The sequence below is a fragment of the Drosophila serrata genome, unplaced genomic scaffold (genome assembly GCF_035046125.1).
Source record: "Drosophila serrata isolate PLE 108 unplaced genomic scaffold, ASM3504612v1 contig_112, whole genome shotgun sequence".
Classification (NCBI taxonomy): domain Eukaryota; kingdom Metazoa; phylum Arthropoda; class Insecta; order Diptera; family Drosophilidae; genus Drosophila; species Drosophila serrata.
In genome coordinates this window covers 7,390-29,018 of record NW_028257010.1, presented here as the reverse complement: position 1 = coordinate 29,018, position 21,629 = coordinate 7,390, and the positions used below count along the sequence as shown (strand labels likewise).

General features: G+C 39.9%; 1 protein-coding gene and 1 long non-coding RNA gene across 11 annotated transcripts; both read left to right on the top strand.

Annotated features, from left to right (window-relative positions):
* The first annotated feature begins 3,726 nt into the window (after positions 1 to 3,726).
* LOC147644695 (uncharacterized) lies at positions 3,727 to 5,928 on the top strand. Its single transcript, XR_015273556.1, has 2 exons — positions 3,727 to 4,676; positions 5,210 to 5,928. It is a non-coding gene; the product is annotated as an uncharacterized LOC147644695 (long non-coding RNA).
* A 1,147-nt stretch (positions 5,929 to 7,075) lies between these two features.
* On the top strand, positions 7,076 to 12,045 carry Clamp (Chromatin-linked adaptor for MSL proteins). Of its 10 annotated transcripts, none has more exons than XR_015273554.1 (8): positions 7,076 to 7,443; positions 7,794 to 7,964; positions 8,034 to 8,234; positions 8,297 to 8,726; positions 8,778 to 9,054; positions 9,120 to 9,308; positions 9,393 to 10,062; positions 11,871 to 12,045. XR_015273554.1 is itself a non-coding variant. In XM_020953802.2 (7 exons), the coding sequence occupies exons 2-7, from the start codon at positions 7,809 to 7,811 to the stop codon at positions 9,826 to 9,828; spliced, it is 1,689 nt and encodes a 562-aa protein (XP_020809461.1). In that variant the 5' UTR covers positions 7,076 to 7,443; positions 7,794 to 7,808; the 3' UTR covers positions 9,829 to 10,623. The 10 variants fall into 10 exon arrangements, 6 of the variants coding, with proteins under 6 accessions (XP_020809461.1, XP_020809458.1, XP_086697337.1 ...); XR_015273552.1 differs by having other exon boundaries at positions 9,105 to 9,308; XR_015273555.1 differs by having other exon boundaries at positions 7,086 to 7,182.
* Positions 12,046 to 21,629: the final 9,584 nt, after the last annotated feature.

Here is a 21,629-nt window from a genome sequence, read left to right as displayed (position 1 = left end):
TCGCTGCCCTCAGTCCACTACCCGTCGTCGCGTTTGAGCCGACTCTGTATGGTGGGTTGCTTTAAAAGCAACTTCCGTAGTCTAGCCGCTTCTGAGGCCGTCTCTATGTTAAAGCAAAAAATCCTCCGAGAGCTTCTTTGTACCCTGAGTATTTCCTTCTAGTAGTTCCTTTGCAGGATTTTGTATACTCGTTGATTATATCATCCTTAGCCTGCTTGGCGAGTATGAAGAATTCTCTAAGGTTATCGCGTTGGAGCGAGAGGTCCTTCTTCCACCAGGGTGGTTGCGAGTTAACGAGAGATTATAACTTGAAACTTTCCCCAATTAGTGTTCCGGGGGTTTCTAAAGACTGCTGGTTTTGGAGAGTAATCGAACTCGCATTGGAACTGTACGTACCTGTGGCCTGAAAAGGATGGTCTCTCCAGTACCTTGATACCATGATACTTTGTCCCGCTACAAGTGTTTTATCTAGCACGTTGGACGAGGTGGGACCTACAAAGGTGTATTCCTCCCCCACATTTGCTTTATATAAATTGGTAGAGAGAATAAAGTTTAAAAGGGACTCGCCTCTGTCGTTTGTCTGGGCTTCCCCATACGCTGTGGTGCGCATTGGCGTCTGCACCCACGATCAGTTGCTGGTCCTTTGGGCCGGGATCTACCAGACTCCTGAGTTCTTCCGGTGGAGCTGGCCTATCGTGTGCCATGTAGCAGGAAGGTACCATTAGGCGCTTCTTCTTGCTTTCTAGCACACACATAAGGTTAGCTTGAAGACCCTTCCGTACGAGTACGGCGGTTCTGTTCCTGCTTACCGATGGTGTATAGAACGCGTTGTAGTTTAAGGACTTTAGTCCTGCGACGGTATTTCCCGAGGCAATCCATGGCTCCTGGACTAGAGCTACATCGGCAGACCCGTGCTCCATGGCAATTAGGAGATCCGCCGACGCTACCTTGCTCTTATGGAGATTGAGCTGCAGCACCCTTAGCGACATGGGTACTGGGCTCAACTCCACTCGACGGGTTGACTATTATCGTCAGGTTACCGTCTTCTTCCTCTTCGGATTCATCCAGCGTTAGTTCAACCATTTTTAAACTTGAATAGTCTGTAATGAACGTGAAGTGCATTATCTCCGCTCACGGACGAAACGCTGACGAACCGCCTGCAAAAACACGTCCAAATTCTTTCAAAATAATTCTCGAATCCCAGATTAATCCCACCAAAATCCGGTTATAGTCCCGCCAAAATCCCACCTTAAATTCCACTTCCACGCCGGTATCCTATATTTTCCATCGCGCCTACGAACACCTAACCCAAACAGCCACGTGCCTGGTGTCATACAGGCCACTTGAATGTACTGACCGTAGTGCATCAACGTCCAATAAATCCTGCTCAAGTCAAGCACAAGTACCATTTAAATACCGGTAAAATCCCCTCAAACTCCCTCTTAAGTACCGAACAAATCCAGCTCAAAAACTATGAAAATATTATTCAAATTCTGCCTAATACCACCCAAAAACCCAATTAAATCATGCGAAAATCGAATAATAGTCCTAATAGTCCAGATAAAATAGTAATGCCGATCAAATACCACCCAACAAAATACCAAGTTTCGAATTCCTAAGCACATCTTAAGCTTGGTACTAACATAAGATTCAATTTAATTTCACTTTAAAAAGTTGGTTTACAAGAAACAGGGTTCATCTGTCAGTGTGATTATTTTCACTAATTTTCTTCAATTTCTTTGGTCACGCTGATTACCGAGCGAAATATATAGCGATTTTGGTACCTACATTCTTCGAGAGTATGTTAATGCCAAGCTTAAAGTTCAAGTCCCGCCAAAACTCCGCCCAAATGGGGATTAAGTGCACTATTAAATTTAAAGCTATATCGCCACAAAACAGCACCTAATCTCGTTTTTCTTAAAAAAAAATAACGTCATTCAACAACCCAGGCCGACAATATAAAAATGTTGAACCTAAACGCGAATACTTCTAAAAAGTCCCCCGCGTACAAATTTTAAGAAAATCACGGTCAAAACTGCTTGTTTGGGCACTCTTCAAAGCTAAAACTAAATTCAAACAATTAATAAAAATAATAACAAGAAAACAATGTAAAGTCTTAAAGGATCTAAAAACTAAACAGCTGAGTTTTAGAGAGATTAATAAAGTTAAAAACAATGAAGTAATGCCTGCTTACATTTCATTCACCTATAATTATTATATTTACAGTTTTCCATTCACAGTTTTGCATTTTTCTCTATATTTAATATCGTTTGTATGTCAGCTTTATAATATAGTCCAATATTCATAAAATTAAAACCGAAGTTCTAGAATAATATTAAACGACTATATCTTAAGTTTGATAAAAATATGTTGAAAACTGAAAAAGCTTCCACGCAAAACAGTCTCTCAGTTTTGAATCTATCTAAATGAAATTTCACAGTTAGTCTTGTTTATGCTCTCACTCGTACATAAATATGTATGCGGAACGGGCTGGATCGGATGACAGTATCATAAAGCTGCCATAGAAACAATTAGAAAATTGTTAGAAAAAAATTATAACTTTTCAGTTTTTTGTCAAATTTGATATATAGCCATTTTATATTATTCTACAATTTTTTGTAAAATTTTAAGAACGATCGAAAAATTAATACAATTAAGAATTATAACTTTTTTAGTTTTCAACAGATTATCATCAAATTTAAAATATAGCCCTTTTATATTATTCTAGAATTTCAGCTTTCATTTTATGAAAATCGGACGATGGTTAGGTATAGAGAAAAATGCAAGACTGTGAATGTAAAACTGTAAATATAATATATATATATATATATATAGGTGAATGAAATATATAGGTGAATGAAATGAAAGCAGGCATTCCTTCCTTGTTTTTTAGCATAAATATATATAATTTATACTGTATTAATTCCTAGTGATCGAAGTTTTATCTGCAGGGGCAGATCGGCACGCCGAAGTTAAGTTACTTTCTTATTGTAATTATGGTTATAGTAATAATCGAAAGCTATTAGTTTAAAATTTTGTAGAAAGGGGTATGACCAAATATGTACATATCTAATGTAATGCTCGGACCAGGAACTTTTGAGCCCAGGGATTTCATAAATACCAATTGGTATAAATTATCATCTAATCAACCCATAAGAAAGACATTTTAATTATAAATTAAAGAAGATCGTGAATGTGTCATCTCAGTCTAAGTCTGGCCTTCTAGGTTGATTTTAGTATTTTGTTTTAAGAACATATGTACATAAGTAACCAGGTACCAGCTAAATATATAAACGCTTATGGCGTATGAGAACACAATAAAATATTGTATACTTATACCCCGAAGATTGTACATTTTGGTATAAGCCCACAAAAGCTCTTCAAAATAAAATAGAAATAGGAGTTTTATATAAAATTGTAGCAATTCGAGACAATTTAGGGCAAGAATATACCATAATAACACCGAAGAGTTTCTCTAGCATACTTTGAACTTTGGCGCCTTCCATATTTTACTAATTCCTTGCCATCTTTGATTACATTTTCATAGTGAATGGCCAAATTTTCACAGAGAAGAAGAATTTAGAGTTGCACCGAAGAACAAGTCAAAAGAATTAGGGATGCAGAAACATCCATGTGTGCATCAATCGATGTTAAAAAAAAAACGTCGAGTGAAACATCGATGTTTCTAAAAAAAAAATGGAATTTAACAATATAACTACATTTTATTCGGGATCTGTGATTTCAGGACTATCAATAGTATTATTGAAATGTGAATTCTTATTGTTAAATAAAAGCTTGTCCACAGATCCTTGTCCTCCGGTCACTAATAGTTTGTCCAGCTTTGCTAAACACTCTTTCCGCTTCGCATGACGAGGTATGTATAGACAAGTATTTGGCTGATACCAATTTTAAAGAGCACTCATCTATAAAAAAATTTTTATTCAGCATTTTTCGCATAACAATTTTAAAGTCTTTCCTTCCAATATTTTAGAGGGTCTTCATTTTCTCCAAGGTTTTCTTTTTAGTTGTGTGAAAAAACTTCGATGGTGGTGACCCAGCCATCGATGGTTCCGATGATTTGCAAACATCGATAACATCGATGTTTCACTCGATGTTTCTGCACCTCTATGGTGCACTTGGGCTGGTAACTAATTGGGTCCACCCACAGAGATCCACAGAGATATGCCTTCCATAAGGTCCCATAAGGGCCCATCCGAATTTAATGGATTCTTTTTTTTTTAAACATCGAAAACATCGATTGACGCACACATCGATGTTTCTGCATTCCTAGTGCACCACCCACTGTTATTCTATTCACCAAATATTCTTTTATCTTTGTTACGGAACTGCTTTCTTGGGCAACGCCGGGCTAGCTCAGGAGGCCCAGGGCTGGGTTCGACCCAATGCCCGCAGTCCGCACAATAAAATACCGGACCATTCGGACGTCTCACTAATACTCATCACTAACAAAACTATCATCTCTAAACACAAAACAAAAGTAAACAAACGACAAATATAAACTGACGACACTGCTGGTACAAATTGGTGGCATTGGTGTTATTGCCACGACGCACCCACCCATCCTGTGATGCCTCCTGAGTATCTAGGGGCATCACCCATCTCCGGCGGACCGGAGCCTATTCCAAGCGGTCTGGCGACCGACCCATCTCCCCCAGGTAAATGACTCTACTCCATTTTCACTTTCATTATTTATTCCATATTAATATTTATCATACAATTCCTTTTCTTTTCTATGTGGTATTTCACCACTCCCGGCGAGAGCGTGGCCTTAGCCAAGGATGCGCTTGCGCCAAGGCTGTCTCTGTTGGGGGACTTAAAAACTAGCGGAGGAGAAGCGCCTTAAACATTTGGCCTCAAACGGCCACAAAAACAATTACTCCCTCTTTGGGGTCCCTAATCCCTGCTGGAGCTCCAATAGAAATATAGGGTACAGGGGTTCACGACAAAAAAAAACCAAATATATTCAAGAAAAAACAAGGACCGGCCTTCTTCCCCGTTCCCCCTTTGGTCACAGCTCTTGTGTTGCACCAATCCCGGACCCGGAATACTGCCAAGCGGAGAACAAAGATAACCCTACAATGCACAAAAATACAAAAGATACAAAATACAAAATAACCTATTCTAATCTAATTTAATTTCCTTTTATTTTCTGTATGGCCCTCCCCCCGGAACGGACTCACCGGATTAGCACTTGGCGGCTTCGGCGTCGGAGCGTGCGGCGCGCTGTCCTTCTGCGGCGGCGACTCCGGCTTCGACTCTACGGCTCGGACGGCGCTGAAGTGGCGGCACGGGCAGTGCTAAGGCGGCGGCTCTGGGCTCTCAGTGGGATCGCGTGCCCTCCTGATGGTTCTGGCGGGGCACTGGCGGCACGGGCGGTGCCGAGTCGGTGGCACTCGCGACGCTACGGTGGCTCTGAGCTCTGGCGGCGGCACTGGGCGACGCGGAGGCGGTGTCCACGGAACGGTACGCGGCTCTGGGCTCTGGCGGCGGCACTGGGCGGCGCGGAGGCGCCTGATGATGCAAGCGCGCGCTCTCAGGCAGTCAACGGCTCGTTTTTTTCCTCCTGCACCTCCCTTTATTGCCTCCGTTCCTTTTCCGTGTTCCAAAGCTCCACGCCGTTACTTTTTCATTTCCTTCTTGCCCTTCCGAGAGAAAGGGTAAGAAACCTTTCTCTTAAGCCGCATTCAAAGTTCCCGGTTCGCTCAGCTTCCTCCTCCCCCCTGGGACCACCGATCCTGCCTCTCGCTATCGATACATCGATAGCCTCTTGCCCATCCGAACTCCGAAATGCAACATCTTCCCCCAGTAAGCATAAATTCAGTGCATATTGACACATGTTTGTAAATTGATTTTAAAAGCCTCATTTTGTTGTTTTATTATGAAATAAATTAAAAATAAATTATCCCATTTTCCCATGCTTTCATTTCGACGCTATTTTGACGCACATATTTCCGCTACAAAACATTTTCACCCTTAAAGTCCCGTAGCGGAAATTTTTTTTTCAGTATAGCAGTATTTTTGATATCGCACTTAATTGCTATCTGATATTTTTATAGTTTCTCTCAGCAAATTACCAATGCATTATAAACTTCATTAAGAGTAAAGTATAGTCGTTTAGCTAGCACTTAGTTGTAATCCTAAAGTGCTGCCTAATGGAGTAATGTCATAATAGTATCACCAGTAGACACAAATGAATAAACTTAAGAGAATTACTAAATGGTAATATCAATTATTGGGGAATATATATATGTATGTATATATAAATATATATTATATATTTTATGTAAATGACATCAAATATACGCAGCTGAAAATATGTATATGGTCTTAGAAAGCCAGCGTGTCTAGTATAAGACAACTTTTTGATTGCTTGATGAGACGTCGAGACTGCCTTCGTAATTTTATCATGGGCAGAGCGTCGACTCGGTAGAAGTCGCAGTCGGCACGTTGATGACTGCTAATGATAGTGGCCTATTGATGACATGTGGTACTGCGGGGATGGTTCAGTACCCTGCAGTACCACTCATCAGTAATTCATCAACGTTTCATCAACTTTCAAGGGGGTGCTGTTGATTATACATCGATGACAGGCCATACAAACTGTTGATGAATTAAACATGGGTCCTAGGCTGTCATCAATAAAAATTAATCAACAATTCATCGATGATTCATCAACAGTTCAGCAACAAATTCATCAACAATTCGTCGATGATTCATCAACAATTCATCGACGGCCGGGCCATGGTACTGCCGACGACTGCCGTGTAGACTACCGTCGTAACTGTATTTTGTGCAGAGCGTCGACTCGGTAGAAGTCGCAGTCGGCATTTTGAATTGTTCCTATTCTTTATTGTTAACGTTTTCCGAATTTAGTTTTTCAAAATTGTTATTCCTAAATTCATAAATGGTATTGAAATCAAAATTTTATATCAGCAAATGCCATACATTATTTACGTTAAATAAAAAACGCTCTTTGCGGCTGTGTGAAAGCGGTATAAATTACATCAAATTCAGTACTATCGATAGATTAGTACCGGCAACACCAAGAATCGATATGTGTAATATGACAACTCTAGCGAACGGGAAACTGCTGCTCGACTCCTCTCACCCTGACCATTGTTCTCTCTCTATCTCTCTTCAGCATTCAGATTTCTTTGCTGCGTAAGAACAAACGATAGAGACTTTTAGTGCTGGAATTTGTTAGAGGAAGAAAAAACAATAATAAACGACTTGCTTTCATTCTACACAAAATATAAGTGCAGGAAAGCACGAACACTTTGCCATAAGTAAAAAACTTGTTGAGTCCAACACATTGCCCCTGTTTTTAAAATCGTGTACACTGTGTATTGTGCTGGGCGTTGCGAGACGCAGCCAAACCTGAATAATTGGTGTATGGTGTGGTGTGGTCTGGTTGCGTAAAAGGTAAATTGCGAAGTAGGAAATCAGATTAGTTCAAAGTCGGAAATAATCGAGAAATGCTAGCATTGGTCGTTTAAGGGTAGAAAAGGTCCCGCTATCAGAAATTCAAAGTGATACGCCGTATATAGCATACATATTTTTTGTCTCACCGTCGCCATTTTTAATCAGTTTATTTTCACTGCCTGGGTGACGTGTGTACACTATATGCGTCTCCCTTGCACACTAGACAAGTAGATGCTTCGAGTGATTTAGTGTTGGAAAGCGTAAACCGGCGGCTTTGACCACCTTTAATAAACAATAAAAGCAAAAGTTTTCTATTAAATACGATTAAAATCAGCATTTATTCATTCAAGTATCTTGCTGGAAATATGGAAGACCTAACCAAAAATATAATCTTCACAAATGCGATCAATGGGCAACCGGCTACAATTCAATACCAGACAGCGGATGGCACCATCCTTAAGCAACCGAAAATCGAGGGCCAGAAAGCTGAACAGCAGCCAACCTTCTACTACACGACAAATGTAAGTGTACAAAATGTCAAAGCATTACATCTACCCGGTAACTTTTTGACCTATCTTATCGACCCTTAGGGCAGCGGAGGCACTGTCAATCTCGCTCAGCTGGCCACCACGGACGACAACAAAACCTGCTACATAGCTCAACCAGTTGGTGGATATAATTACGCCCTTGTCAATGGGATGCCGCTCAACCAGGGTGCTGCGTTGGGCATCGCCACTGTTGACGCGCAAGGCCGCATCCAGATCGTGAATCAGAATAAGCCGCTCGCAACGGTTAGATAAAGAGTACCCTTTGTAGCCCTGAGCACAGTTTAATACGTTAAACATTTTTGTAGAACACTATATCTAACATCAGCTTTAAATGCGACGTCTGTTCGGATATGTTCCCTCATTTGGCCCTGCTAAACGCACATAAACGGATGCACACAGACGGTGAGCAGCAGCAACAGCAGCAACACAACACACAGCAGAGCGGAAGCGAATCTATAGCTGTGGTCAATGCCCAGGGTCTGGTACAAGCGCAGAACATAATCAATAACGGACAGATGGGACAAATACAAATAGTAGCCTCAGACACGCTGGAGCCAGTACAGCAATCTGTGATGCATCAACAACAACACGACTCGAAGGCGAGCAAATGCATCAATTGTGGTAACCCCTTGCTACAGCAGTCCAAACGCAAAGGACCAAAGCAGGTGCGATGCGAGTCTTGCATGCAGGCGGAGCAGGTGGCGCAACAGCAGCAGCTTTTTGTGGCGCAAGATGGTGAGTACACTCTGAATTTAACCCAAAACCTCTACTAATTTTTGTTTGCAGGCCAAATGGCTCATCCCGTGCAAATCATATCAACTACCCCACAGGCCCAGGCCCAGCTGCAGCAAATAGTTGCCGCCCAGACCGGCGGTACTACACCCAAGCGGGAGCCAAGCACTGGGTCTGGCCATCATCCAGTGAAAAAGCGAAATTCTCAGCAGATGACCAAATGCCAGAAGTGCAACGGGTCCGGCGTCGTCTTGGTAGGTCAACACTCTCATGCCGGTCATACCGGATCCGGAGGAGGCTCGATAAGCAAGGGCGTTACCGTTAAAACTGAGTGAGTAGATTTTTCATAGTGCAAGCCAATCCTACGCTAACAAAACCAAGGTGTTCGTCCTGCAGGAATCCTTCAAAACCCTTCAGTTGCAATATTTGTGGTGGTCTATTCTCACGCTACTCAAGTCTGTGGTCGCACAAAAAGCTGCACAGCGGCGAAAAGAACTACAAGTGCAGTATCTGTGGATTGGCCTTTGCCAAAGCCGTATATCTGAAGAATCATGCGCGCATTCACACGGGCGAAAAACCTTATAAGTAAATTCAACGTATAAAAGTACATATGATTATACTCTATTACTTAATATTATTCTTTTTTTTCTGGTTTCTGTCTTAACAAAGATGTCAAACATGTGGCATGCAGTTCTCTCAGTCGCCGCATCTGAAGAACCATGAACGCACGCATAGCGGTGAACGTCCTTACGTGTGTGGGGTGTGCGATAAAGGATTTGCGCGTCACGCCACTTTATGGAACCATCGTCGCATCCATACCGGTGAAAAGCCCTACAAGTGCGAGATTTGCGGTTCAGCTTTTTCGCAGGCGGCTCATTTGAAAAATCATGCCAAGGTGCACTCCGGCGAGAAGCCGTACAAATGCGAAATCTGCTCAGCGGCATTTGCAGATCGGTTCGCTCTGAAGCGCCATCGAGGTATACATCAAAAGTATGGCCAAACAGCTCCACGGCAATCTGGCAGCGACGGTATGATAGTTCACAAGCAAGAAATACCCGATATGGATGATGAAGCCCAGCAGGAGGTGATCATTGGAGGATTATAGATAAGAGCAACAACTGTCAATGCCAAGTCGACAAGCACTATCTCAGCAGAGACAGCAGGTCAAGAAGGGTCACCATATTCGGGCCATCAGCCTGGAGTGTGCCAACCCACTCAGCAATACGCCGGGGGCTATTATTACCAGCTGCCTACGATCCCAACCTCAGGACAACTGAGTACTAAATTTTCTCCAGAGATCAGCTATTAAATCGATAAACACGGATTAATCATCGCATAGGTATACATTTATATAAATATATTTTTTACTCTAGCTCTCGGGTAGGCTCTACGAAATTAGGGCAAACCCCTAAACGCTTTTAAAGTTAAAGAAAAACAAACGAACCTAATTTATTTAGTAGACTGTAACATACACTTAGACATATATTTAATTATTAAACGCTTATACATATATATATATATATATATATATATATATATATATATATATATATATATATATATATATATATATATACACTAATATATTAGGCATAGTATATTTAAGTGTTATAGTTTAATCCGTATACAACAAGTAGGAGTGAGGAATCGGATTTATGTGGGGGATGGGGCATTATAGTGAATCCGAAGGGAAAATACGTACGAATCTGCGCAGGAAAAACCATATACATATGTATATATACATAAACCATAAATATATATATTCATTATAGCGTTTGAATACGATATCAGTTTTAAGCCTAAACCCATTAATTTACATAATTAATATGTATATTTAGTGCGTAAAAAATACACAAATCAAATTAATATTTGAATAAAAGTAACAAATTTTACTTAAAAAGTTGGTTTTAATATGTAACAAAATATAAATTTCCACTTTTTAATTTAAAGACTCATCAATCGACACCACTATACATATGTATTTATTCATATATTTATGTAGAATTAAACAAAACCTATACAACAAAAGACGAATTTGGTTTGAAGTCAATGCATTTTTTGGTAATCAGAAATTGCGTTCTCTAGGCCCTAACTGTGGCTACACTAAACTTCCTTTTTGCGAATGATTCCATTTTATGTGTATTTTTAATTCCTTGCTGTGTATTATAATTTAAGTCAAAAATTTTTAACGCAGAGATGCAGTCATTACCGACCCTAAAGTGTATTTATATTCTTGATCACCATTAACAGCCGAGTCGATTTACCCATATCTTTCTGTCTCTCCGTGTATAAACAAACTACCCCTTCAGTTCTTAATGAAACATTGCAAATAATCGTTTGTAAATTTTTACTAGTAAATAAGTCAAACGGAAATTATAACTTGACCAGTTTTCAATATATTTCCATCTTAATTAGGACATGAACATTTTATATTAATTAAAAGGTTAATTTGGTTTAATTTCTACGAAAATTGGACTGCTATATCATACGAGCAGGGTATACAAACTTCGACTTGCAAAGTTAGCTTCTTGTCTTGGTTTGAGTTCAATTTATTTAATACCTGGTACCTTTTTTGTTATAGATATTTTAATAGTCGCGAAAAATCTTTCTATGATCTCTTTTTTCGATAAATTACGAAAAACCCAAAAATAGAGAAGAAATGCTTTTGAGCTTCAGGTGATTAATTTAATAAGACGTATTGCGAAACCGTTACAGATTTCAATTCGATCGGTAATAAAATGAAGCATTCAAAAATATATATACTGACCGTAATACATCAACGTCCATATTTATTATATTTACAGTTTTATAGTTAGAGTATTACATTTAAAGTTTCCCATTTTCCTTTATATTTAACTGCGGCTACTTATATGATATAGTAGTCAAATTCATAATTCATAAAATAAATACCAAAATTCTATAATAATACAAAATGGCTATATTATAAACTAGTGCCGCTGACCCATCGAACTTTGTTCCGCCTTAATGGCAATAAATAAGCAGAATGTGTTTCTTTTTTTATTGTAAAAAATACAACAAAATTAAATACCCAAATTTATTATTCATTAATATTTCTGTATTTTAGTACATAGGTTGCTTTTCACTTAAGAACCTTGTGATACACGACATTTTTGGTTTTATTTTCAGGCGCAAAAACAAACAACGCAGATGGTCTTCCGACCATGCCACGTATAATTGACCATGGGAAAAACATGAAAGTTCTAGATTTAAACCACAAACTTTTAAGGATTGGCCTTGTGATTTGTTGATGGTCATGGCAAATGTACGACGTATCGGAAATTAAAGTCTTTTAAAATTTAAACGGCATATCGGTTGGGATCATCGGGATTCTTGGAATAAGAACTTCCTCACCTTTGAATTTTCCTATCATTATCGTAGCGTAAATTACATTTGCACAGTTGCAAGTTTGTTATACAACGTTTTATAGTGACTGACCTTTCATGTCAAGTCATACGGGAACGCTATAGAACGGGATAAAAAGTATCTAATCTCCTGGAGAATCAGAGCAAGCCGGCAGAGAAAGATTCCCTGAGAGATTCCTCGGGGAATCCGCAAGGACTTCCCCTGCAGTTCCTCGGGGATTTTTTCTTCAAATGTGTGTGAGATGGTGATATCATCACTCGGACTACTTTTACACAGCACATATCAGCTGCATTCAACAGGGGAAATCTTCTCCTCTTCTACGGAACATAGCCACCGACAAAGATATTACGTTACATCGAAGGGGGTGGTACAATTATAGCGTAACTGCACTATTGGAAATGAATTCCAGCATTGCACATTGGTTGATCTTGTATGGCAATGGCGGCCAAAAATACTTCCAGTTGGAATATGGAGCTCCAAATTTCTGTACTGCTTTAGACCCAATATTACCAAGAATATTAAATAAAAGGCATAAACCATTCGTTAAAGCCCTAAAAAATTAAAAAAATAAAATTTTAAAACTTTAATTCAATTGCATACTTTCAGGCTAAGTAAATTCCTTATTAATTAAATATGTTTTATTGTTATTTTACTATCAATATACTAAATAAAATTCAAAGGTTCTTTCTATGTTGTAGGTCGTAATATACTTTTTTAGCTTTATCAGCAAATGAACCTTTTACTGAGCACCACATCTCAAAAATATTAAAACGTGATATTTTGCACTGATATGAATTGCCTGTATATAAAAACAAGGTTAATCAATTTAAAAGGAAATAAGTCAGAAGGTTGCAAAAAGTTGCGGCTCAAATTTAAAACACAGTCTAAGAAAACATTCACTATTATTAATAAATAAATTTCATTAAGCAGTAAGACACATATCACAACTTTTTCTTTGTCTTAATTCTATGTATAAAACAAGAAAGGAAGTTAACTTCGGCACGCCGAAGTTTATATACCCTTGCAGATAGAACTTCTATAAATAGGAATCCATACAATATAAATTATATATATTTGTGTTAAAAAACAATGAAGTAATACCTGCTTTCATTTCATTCACCTATACATATTATATTTGCAGTTTTACATTCACTGATTTGCATTTTTTTTCTACATCAAACGATCGTTTGTATGGTACCTATATTATATAGTCGAACGATTTTCATGAAATTTGACACAAAATTTAAGACTAATATAAAATGGCTATACCCCAAAATTGATGAAAATCAGCTGAAAACTGAAAAAGTTATAAATTTAATTGTATTAATTTCTCGATCGTTCCTATGGGAGCTATATGATATAGTAGTCCGATTTTCATAAAATTTTACACAAAATTGTAGAAGATTAAAATGGCTATATCTCAAATTTGATCAAATTCTGTTGAAAACTGAAAATGTTATAATTTTTTTTGTAAAAATTTTCCGATCATTCCTATGGCAGCTATATGATATAGTCGTCCGATCTGCCCCTTTCCGACTTATATACGAGTGAGAGTATATAGAAGGCTAACTACAAACTTTCATTCAGATAGCTTTAAAACTGAGAGACTAGTTTGCGTAGAAACCGACAGACGGACAGAAGGACAGACGGACAGACGGACAGACGGACAGAAGGACAGAAGGACAGACGGACATGGCTAGATCGACTCGGCTGTTGATCCTGATCAAGAATACATATACTTTATATAGTCGGAGGTTCTTCCTTCACTGCGTTGCAAACTTCTGACTGAAATTATAATACCCTGCAAGGGTATAAAAAATTCGCACCCGACAGGTCACTAACGAAACACTAACTTTAAAACAATAACACAACACCTAATGACATATTTGATGATGATTGGACACGATTTAATATTATAATTAAACAAAGATATTACGTTACATCGAAGAAGGTGGTAATTTATAGCGTAACTGCACGATTGGAAATGAATCCCACCATTGTAATCTCGATCTCTTCCGCAAATCTGTTTGACGGTGTTATGGCTGGGAGGTCAGAGCTGGGGCGGCAAACAACGATAAAAGAGCTGAAAAAAGCAAACAAATGTACAATCCATTCCAAATGATGGTACTGAAAAGTGATTTCAATTCATAGTTATGTGTAACGAATAACGTAGAGCTGGTGGTATTCCCGACTGTTAGCCTGCACGCAAATATATCCGGCTCTGTCTCGTCAGCAAGTGTCGTGGTGTTCATATGTGCTACAGTCATTGGGGCTCTTGGGTAATCTTTAATAACTAAAAATTGCGTGCTAAATCAAGAAAATTAACTAACCGGAAAGAGGAATAAGCATAGGCGACAGACAGACAGAAGTATAGAAAGAAGAATCCTTTCAGCGAATAGCTTTCGCACCTGCAGATGTTATTGAGGTGTTTCATGCCCACCCTGCCATGGTCAATATCATCCCGTAAATATTTATTATTGACCCCTTGATTCCAAGAGCTTTCACGACGACCTCCCGATCAGCATGGAGTTAAAAGTATTGCTTACTTAATCATAATAATTAGTTTATTAACATACGAAACGAAATATATTAAATTCCCTACATTCATATTCCTTTTTCTCTAATTCAGCTGTGTTCTTCCGATAATTCTAGTTTCATATTATATATTAGCATCTAAAACCAAGCTTTAAAATTTTAATTACTAAATATGTACAGCATTACTAGTAATATATTAGCTAAAAATAAAATATTATAATGATAATTCATAACAGCTTAGATGACAGTTTTTTTTGTTCAATTTCATTCATCAATATTTATGCTCAATAGTATATGTCTTAATTATTTAAATGTGTTTCGTTCAAAAGATTTTCTTAAGTGCATGCATGATAATTCCTTTTCATTCAATATTCAATACTTAAATAAAGCTATTTTGTATTTTTATTATTTCATGCTGCCAACGGGTATATCATACGGGTGAACAGGGATTATAGTGTGTCTATATCAGATAAATATTTGGGAACGCTCACCATACTTTTATTTATCCATCGATGAAAGCGCTTCCATTTGATGGCAGTGTAGCTGAAAGTAAAATATAAGCCCAAAAACAACAAACACAATATTTTCCTTATCTGAGCCCGAAGATATGCAAGATTTCTCTATGCGTGCATTTTCTCTACTTATGTTTTTGCATTTTGTTTGTTTACAAACTCATCAACACACTGCTCCTCTATTCCACTTGATCGACATTATTAAAAACTTCGTACTGATTTTAACTTTATCTTTTACCGTTTAAATAATAGCAGTAAGAACTCTTAATTTTTAATTGGAAAACCTACTACAACTAATATTACTTAAGTATTTTCTTAGCTAATTATATCCACTCCTTTGACTTCATATTTAGGCTTGGGACTAAGGGACTAGGGTTCATTTGCAATTACTTGAATGATTTCATGGTGAGGAATAATCTTGACAGCGGTAAATTCTATAGAGTAGCTAAAAACAATACTCCTCGACATTTCGCGAAATTAAATTAATTTAATCTTCACACCATGGTTCAGGCTATGGCCTAATTCATGTATTTCACTGGCCTATATGCACCGATATTTTAGCAAAAACTGCTATAAAATTAACAATTGGCACAAAAACAAATCCAGAGCGACAGTTTCCTGTTGATTACGGTGGCGCTTGATGAGGGTCAACAGTCATTGCTTGAAGACTCCTATTTGGCTGCCGAGCTACTGTCGGCTGCCCTTCTTGGCCGCACTGGCTGGGTACACGTAGCTGGGGCAGTTGGCTGGGGCAGGCGGCTGACGATCGCTTGAATTATTTCTGCCCGCAGCTGCCTAGCCGGACTTCTCAGCGCCAATTCTGTTATGGGCCGGGAGACAGGTTCTAGGCCGCCCTAAAATAATTTCCGAGCCTCGTTAGGGTTACGTTCGAATATGGTTAATTTTACCAAAACTCACCCCTGCAGAGCGCCTCTTCTGAATATTTTCCTTCTGTTCCACTGACCGTGATTTAGCTCAGAAAGCGGTCTTGAATTCACTTGGCACTTAATTGCCTTTAAAAATCTCGTGACCGGCTCTAACCTCTTTGGCGTGGTTTGGCCAAAGGTAATATAAAATCGCACAACTTCACTGTCTGTAAGCTCGAATTGAAAAGAATGCACGAGGCGAACAGCGTTTCCTCTAGGGTTAAGCCGAACACCGTAAGCGTTTATCCGATCCCCATTAACGTCAATGCAGACCTACGTATTATCGGTATTCGTAATATGCAGACCTGCATATTATCGGTAAACAAAAATTCTTTTCTATGTTTATTGTAGTTTCGCAACCGAGTCATAGATGGCGCTTCATGTATTCAACACTCGTCCGTTACAACACCCCCCCGCTAACATCAGAATGGTGGTTAACCCATCAAGGCTGATCACGCCACAATCATTGGCGCAAATCCTTGGCGTGATAACGCCCCACAAGCCTGCCTTGAAGATCCTCGACATCGTAATACGAGTTTCCTAATATCTGTCGTATACGTGCCTTCACAAATGCCGGACCTAATTTGGCGTTATATCCTGTTTGAAAGCAACTTTGCCTAAAATTACGCCGGAAAACTTCTTGGCCAATAGAATACGAAACCACGCGCGATCTCAGATTGTATCTTTCTCGATTTTTGACGTCCTGCTGTTTGGAAAGTTTAACTGCTTTATCATGAGCCAGCTCGCGAGAGTCCTCTCTGCTGAACGCGACTCCTCTATCTTGTAGCACTTGCAGAGATCTTAATAAGGCATAGGTTCCCCCGGAGGTCACCATATGTTGACCAAACACCATATAATATGGTGAGGTGCCAATAGCTGAATGGGTGGCTGACCTCAACGCACAGCAGATACTGCTAAGATTTTCATCCCAATCTCTCTGGTTGACGTCTATGTAGGAACGGATTGCGGTAATGATCGACCTGTTCACTCGCTCTGACGCATTTGCCTGAGGCGAATGAATGGCGGTAAGCTTATGGATAATCCGATGTTCTCTCAACAATTTTCGAAACAGCTCGGACTTAAATTGTGACCCATTGTCAGAAACAACTATCTCTGGAACCCCGCACAGATGAAACAGCTCTTCCCTTAAATACTTTACTACTATAGCCGCTTCAAGTTTCTTTACCGCTTTCACAAATACGAATTTTGAAAAATGATCCAAGACTATGAAAATCGCTACGTTTCCACTGCGCGAACGAGGGTATGGGCCTAAGAAGTCAATATAAATCCTCTGAAAGAATCTTTGGGATTCTGGAGCAATTCCCATTGGAGGCCTTAAAGGACCATTTGGAGCCTTTGTCGACTTACAGGTCTCACAACTGCCGATATATGACTTTACATCAGCGACTAAACCTGGCCAGTAATAATAGCGGCGTATACGCTCGAGCGTCTTATGCACTCCTCCATGAGCTGAAAGTGGATGATCGTGCGCCTTTTTCAGCACGTCGCTTACCAACTGCAACGGAATCCATAGCTTCCATATGTACACATCGTGAAGTGGTTCGCCGGTAGAATGTTCTGAGCGCCGATAAACTAAATTATCCACTACCTTTAGGTCAGGAAATTTCGCACTGTTGGCCGTAACGCTCTCCCCCAGGCTCAAATATTCTTGGCTTCGGAAATTTTCTGACGTGATGTCGACTAGCAAGCCATTGGAGGCATCTATGCTCGCTATTTCATCATCGTTCATTCTTGACAGTGCGTCAGGAACAACATTGAGTAAGCCTCGACGATGTTCGATTGTGAATCTGAACGCCTGTAACTTGAGGGCCCACCTTGCTAAACGCGAATTAAGATCAGTCTGAGACATTAACCATTTCAGAGAAGCATGATCTGTCACTATGGTGAAATCATGTCCCTCTACATATGGCCTAAACCGCTTGACGCTCACTATTGCTGCTAAACACTCTTGCTCAGTTACGGAGTAGTTTTTCTGAGCTTGTTTAGCTTTTTGGAAACAAAAGCGATGGGGTACTCATCGCCCTCTGGCGTCTTTTGGACTAGCACACCACCTACACCACTTTTGCTTGCATCACAGTGTATGTAGAAAGGCTTTGAAAAGTCCGGGCTTCTAAGGACTGGTGCTGAGCATAGAATGCGTTTCAGTTGTGTGAAAGCCTGCTGCCCATCCTCAGTCATGGTAAATCTCCTTCTTGCTTTCAGAAAATCGGTCAATGGTGCAGATACCGTGGCAAAATTATCTATAAACTTGCGGTACCAGCCCGCCATACCCAAAAAGCTTCTCAAACTCTTTAGAGTCTTGGGTATTGGAAACTTTTCAATTGCTGCCACTTTCTCTGGGTCTGTACGTATGACACCTTCACCAATAATGTGACCTAAATATCGCACTTGTTGCACACAGAACTGACTCTTTTTGACATTGATTGTCAATCCAGCCGCCCGAATACATTCGGAAACTGTTTTCAACACGCGTAAGTGGTCTTCAAAGTTTTCCGAAACAAGCAAAAGGTCATCGAAGTATATAAACACCTCATTTCTCAATGAAGCAGGAATTACTTTATCCATTAATCGTGACATGGTTTGACCTGCGTTGCAGAGGCCAAATGGCATCACATTAAACTGGTAAAGGGGACGCCCAGGTATTGTAAATGCTGTCTTATCCCTGGATGCAGGATCTAACGGGATCTGCCAGAATGCATCCTTAAGGTCGAGGCTACTAATATAAACAGCTTTTGGCAAACGGCTCAGAATGCCGTCAATTTGGGGAAGTGGGTACGCGTCCTTGGCGATCACCGCGTTTACTTTCCGGCTGTCGAGACACAACCTGACCTTTCCAGGCTTTTGCACTAATACAACTGGTGAAGACCAGGCGCTGTCTGACTCCTCTATGACGCCGAGCTGTAACATACGGTCGACCTCACTGTATAACAGCTTCTCTACGGCTGGCGAAACTGGGAAGTGGCGCTGTTTTATGGGCTTCGCGTCACCGACATCAATATGATGCGATAGAAGACTAGTTTTGCCTAAGCCGGAGATTAAAAACGACGGGAATTGATCTATTACTTTCTTTAATGCGTTTGTCTGTTCTTCAGTTAGATTGTGAGCACTGAGCTCTGAGACTTGGATGTCTGGAGGTAATAATTCAAATAGATTCCAGAAATCTATACTTAAGTAGAGGTTTTGTTTTAAAGAAGGAACTATAAACAACTAAATTGACTTAATTACTCCATTATACTCTATATTTGATCTAATGCTACCTACTATGCTTTGCTTGCTGCCATCGGCAGTAGAAATATTTTTAAAAACACGTTTAATTGGAACATCACTTGCAAGGATTTCCTGTGCAAACTGCCCTCCTAAGCAGCTTATTGATGCGCCTGTATCCATAAGACCTTTAATTCTCCTGTTCAGAATTACCACCGTTGTATATGGTCGACGATCCTTACAACTGTTGCGAAGCGCATTTAGGTCTCTTGTAACTTTCCAGAACCTTTTCAGCCTAGTTGTATTTCGCGATTTTTCGTTAGTTCTAGAGTTAGAATAACTTGCCTTCTTACTGCTATTATTTGTCAGACCAACTCTCTGGCGCCAACCCTCTTCAGGAGTAACCTCAGGAAGAACGGGAGCCTGGTGATGCCTGTGCGTAACAGAATCTATTGTATCTCGTTTTCGGTGGACGTGGACTGCGTCTTTTGAACACCCCGAGAGCGAGGAACTTGGGTGTTCTGCTGGATGTTTTTTAAACATCTTTGGCATGAAGGTTTATAAGTGTTGCGTGCCCCGCACCCATAACAAAATACCTTTCGGGGAGCCGTGCAGTCTTGGTACCTATGTCCTTCCTTTCTGCAATTCCAGCGACACGGCTTCAACAGTACCTTCCTCATCGACGAAAAATTCAGGAACGCTGTACTTATTATCCCCGTCGAGAAGCTCGGAGACATGGCTTTTAAACGGAGAGCCTTTTTTGTAAATTTGGTCTCGCTTCACTTTCTCCAAGAAGCACTCTCGACGCCTACAAATCTCGCGAAGTCGGGAAATCGAATCCGTCTGAATATTTAAGATTTCGTGTCTTATTTCCGGGCGTAAATTTCGACGTAAAATTTTTACTAATGCCTTTTCACCCAACGGACAATCCAAACTATCAGTCAGCTGGACAACTGCATCATAAAACGAGTCAAAGTTTTCGTTTTCTTTTTGTTTGCGATCTCTTATAAGCTCGCGAATGTCCACATCGGTTCTTGTATCCCTGAACTGGCGACGAAGTGCAAAACATAACTCGTCCCATCGAACAACTTGCACCGACTTGTGATATCGCCAATAGAAGTCGTCTGCTTTGCCCTCAAACAAAGCACTTGCGTTGCCACACAAGATACCAAAGTTTCCACCTTAGGTTTGGTGAGTTAACGCCTGCACCCTGTAGATAAAATTATCTATGCTGATTCCCCCAGCAGATCCACTAAAACGGAGTTTCCAACCATTCATAATATGCGAAACTTTGTCTGGTCTCTGTGAAAGTTCTGATAAATTTGATCCCGGTGACAAGTTCACATGCCCAGTATCTCGCATTGAAGTTGGCTGTCCTGTCTCTAAGCCAAGAAGCTGATCCATAGAGGGGCTGGCATTGGCAGCTCTACGAAATGGTCCTTGTGAAGGTCTGCTTGCCAAATTAGCTTCGATTAATATGGTCATCTTTTCAGACAATTGTGTCAGCAGCTCATTTTGCATACCTCTAACAGCCTCAGTCACGATACTGTGAACGTCTTCACGCCCACTCAATCGAGCTTGACTTGAATCTTCCGCACCCATATTAACCTGACTGTTGTCTTCGTATTGCAAATTCACGAGCCTGTTTTGGTGTCTTGTATTTCGTGAGACACTACTATCAGTTCTAATTAAAGGTTCCCCAGGACAAACCGCTTTGCAGGTGGGACAGCTCTTCTTACTTGTCAAGTGATTTTTCATGCACTTTTTGTGGAAACTGTGAACGCATTTTTTTTTATACAAATCGCTTTCAGAAATATGTGTCTTGCATAATATACAGACCTGGGATGACCCAGAAGCCTCTTCACCATCTGAATGATCTAACCCCATTTTAAAGAAACCAAAATGCTAAAAATAAATACTATAGAATCGAAAAAGATAAAATCACAAGCAAATAGCTTGTATTATAAAAGATAGATGTACTTCTAAATCATACACTCCATTACTGATCGAGAGCTCATCTATCAAGCTCTTGTTGAAACTTATCGCTTAAAAGATTTTTTGAAAGACAAAAGAAATGAAAGGAAAATTGTGTTCAGGCAAGCCTACTGAGTGAACCGGAAGCCAAAAGGCGGTCAATCCGAAGTATGAAAACTTTACTTCCAGATTGCATTCCAAAACCCATTGCACTTCAACTGATCCACTTTTTTATACCCTTGCAGGGTATTATAATTTCAGTCAGAAGTTTGCAACGCAGTGAAGGAGGCACCTCCGACTATATAAAGTATATATATTCTTGATCAGGATCAACAGCCGAGTCGATCTAG

What these genes read in the sequence shown, in the direction of transcription:
- Clamp (XM_020953799.2), top strand. Translation starts at nt 7,809, where the DNA reads ATGGAAGACCTAACCAAAAATATAATCTTCACAAATGCGATCAATGGG. An exon ending in GCTTTTTGTGGCGCAAGATG is followed by an intron (nt 8,727 to 8,777) that starts GTGAGTACACTC and finishes TTTTGTTTGCAG; the next exon opens with GCCAAATGGCTCATCCCGTG. An exon ending in ACGGGCGAAAAACCTTATAA is followed by an intron (nt 9,309 to 9,392) that starts GTAAATTCAACG and finishes GTCTTAACAAAG; the next exon opens with ATGTCAAACATGTGGCATGC.